Here is a 2,449-nt window from a genome sequence, read left to right as displayed (position 1 = left end):
TTGTACCAGATGTTGAAGGCCTTGTTGAAGGGGAATAAGGCATGTTCCCAGAGAACCTACTGTTGGGAAAACCTTCAGTTACTTATACAAAAGTCCCGTCACCATTTGTTTGAATTCTGTCTTTTAAGAATCTGTCTTCATTGAGATGTTAGGTGTCATCTGCGAGTATGTAAGTCATATACCCAGTCCTGTCTGTTTGCAGGCTGGATTCTGTCTCTCTGGACACGGCAAACCCTAACGTTATAGACCTGGCCTTGGCCACCGATGTGGAGCACTGCGAATGTCCCCCGGGCTATTCGGGTGTCTCTTGTGAGGTACAGCTGCTCTTCCCCAACTATCCTCTTCGTTTTTATCCTTGTCTAAGGGGGCAAACATGCACTGAGAGTGTGTAATGATGCGTGTTTGAATTTTAATTTTAGAAACTCAGTGTTTGGTTCAGACTTTTTTGGGCTATCGGCACATTTGGAATGTTTGTGGGAATATTGGAAGTCACATTGTTTAAAGAAATCTGATACCTGTGCTGGGTGGGCTGGACACCTGGAAATAACCTGACTGAGGACTGCCCTCTTGCCTTAGACTATGGGAAAGATGAACACCCATGCCATATTTTGCATTTCTAAGGGGAATTGAGCCTGATTATATATGGACGTTTACAAATCACCAGCACGTATGTTGGACAGCTTTAGATAAGCCGGGCCTGTTTTTAGAGACATTTTGGCCCGAGGCTACTTTGGACATGGGTCTTGGAAGTGCGTACACCTGGCTTTGAACCACACCTTCGGTTCTCTGTGCGCAGAATTAAATTGCTCTGTATCCAGATTCCACGTCTGTGAAATAGACTATGTCACAGGGTTGTCATGAGGATTAAATGAATCACTGCGTGTTGGGTGGTTCTCCTCCTTCCAGGCAGAGAAGAGCGTCCCTGAATGCCCGCATTGCCTGTCCAGGGCTCAGCCCATAGAAAGCCCACCTGTAATGTTTGCTAAACTGAACTGGTGTGGTTTGACACAGATCTGCCCTTCCGTAATTTGTAGAATGAAAATTTTTAATGAATTTTAAATGAAGGGGGAAAGAAACGAACTCCAGAAAAAACAATCCTTTTGACTGAAACGCTGATTAAATGGCTGAGTGTTACCGTATTGTAGTTTAAGAACATTGCAGTGGGATGCCGTTCAGGTGTGTGCTGACCGACTGCATTCCCGCGAAGTTCTGGTGCACGTGTTTCTGCCTTTAAAAACAAACGTGGAACCGGATTATGGTGGTGGTTGCACAACGTGGTAAATTTACTAAACATCATTGAATTGTACACTTGAAATGGGTGAGTGTTATGGTGTATATGATACCTCAATAAAGTTGTTTTAAAAAACGGAATGAACAACTTTCTCTACTCATGGAAAACTGAGAAGTTGACTTTTCTAGGGTAGTGGAGAGAGGATGTTTGCCTAGCCTGCTGAGCTGCATTCACAAGCACAGTTTCTCTGCCTTCTCTTGCAGTCTTGCCTCTCTGGCTATTACCGCGTGGATGGAATACTCTTTGGAGGGATTTGTCAGCCTTGTGAATGCCACGGCCACGCGACCGAGTGTGATATTCACGGCGTTTGCTCTGTGAGTTTACTGCTGAAACTTTGAATACCCGCCTTCTGCCCACTCCAGATCTGTTTGCTGAGCAGAAGTCATTTGTCAAAAGTACTTCCTCCCCAGGAAGAGTATCCCTGACCTTGTACACCCCAAAGGAAAATTGTGGATTTAAGTTGAAGGCATGAAAAGTTTCCTGCTTTTTTTTTTTAAAAAAAGTTACTTTGGTGGAAGTGAAAATGGGATATACAATTTCATGGCAGTTTTTTATTAGGACAATGACCAAGATATAAGATTCCCCCTCTGCCCTCCAAAATGTATGAAATATATGAATTGGCTTTAGATCATCTTGTCCTTGATTAGGATTATTGCTTCTAGGATGTGTTTGTTACTTTAAGCTCTTTATACTTAAGTACATTTTACTTAAGGAAAAGTAATTATTTACCTACCAAGATTATAAAGCAATACAAAGGTAGAAAGTGTTAGCCGCTAGTTCCATAAAAAGGGTTGGATCTTTTAAATACAAGCACTTGTATTTTAAACATTATATTGCATTGTATACCATAAGAGGAATAATAAAACTTCTAACAATCACCCTCATTTATACAATATATCATGCTTTATAGTTGTTAGTGAAGATAAACTCTTCAAATAAGTAACTCTTATTCTAACATGGTTGAAACTGGGCTTAAAAAATGTGTAGTTTATCTTGAGAATGAACTTTGGGGCAGATACAGAGCAAGACTTATTTTTGAACTTCAGTCAGGAATTCTTTGAAGCCCTCACGCCTTAAAGCCAGGTCCCACTGCACTCCTCCGGTGCTAAGGGATCCTCACAGAAGGAGTGGCTGCTGGTCAGTCGCATCCTATTCACA

The 2,449-nt window shown here is 41.9% G+C and overlaps 1 protein-coding gene across 1 annotated transcript in view; it reads left to right on the top strand.

The window, feature by feature from the left end:
- The window catches only part of LAMA1 (laminin subunit alpha 1), a 165,786-nt gene that overhangs the window by 74,225 nt on the left and 89,112 nt on the right, over positions 1-2,449 (top strand). Inside the window, exons 15-17 of the mRNA XM_012558209.1 lie at positions 10-61; positions 187-314; positions 1,495-1,605. Coding sequence (XP_012413663.1) covers positions 10-61; positions 187-314; positions 1,495-1,605 — 291 coding nt within the window. The remainder of the gene's footprint in view (positions 1-9; positions 62-186; positions 315-1,494; positions 1,606-2,449) is intronic.

This window comes from Trichechus manatus, unplaced genomic scaffold, assembly GCF_000243295.1.
Source record: "Trichechus manatus latirostris isolate Lorelei unplaced genomic scaffold, TriManLat1.0 scaffold00146, whole genome shotgun sequence".
Taxonomy (NCBI): Eukaryota; Metazoa; Chordata; class Mammalia; order Sirenia; family Trichechidae; genus Trichechus; species Trichechus manatus.
Note: the sequence above shows the minus strand (reverse complement) of the source record. Positions and strands in the feature narration are given on the sequence as shown.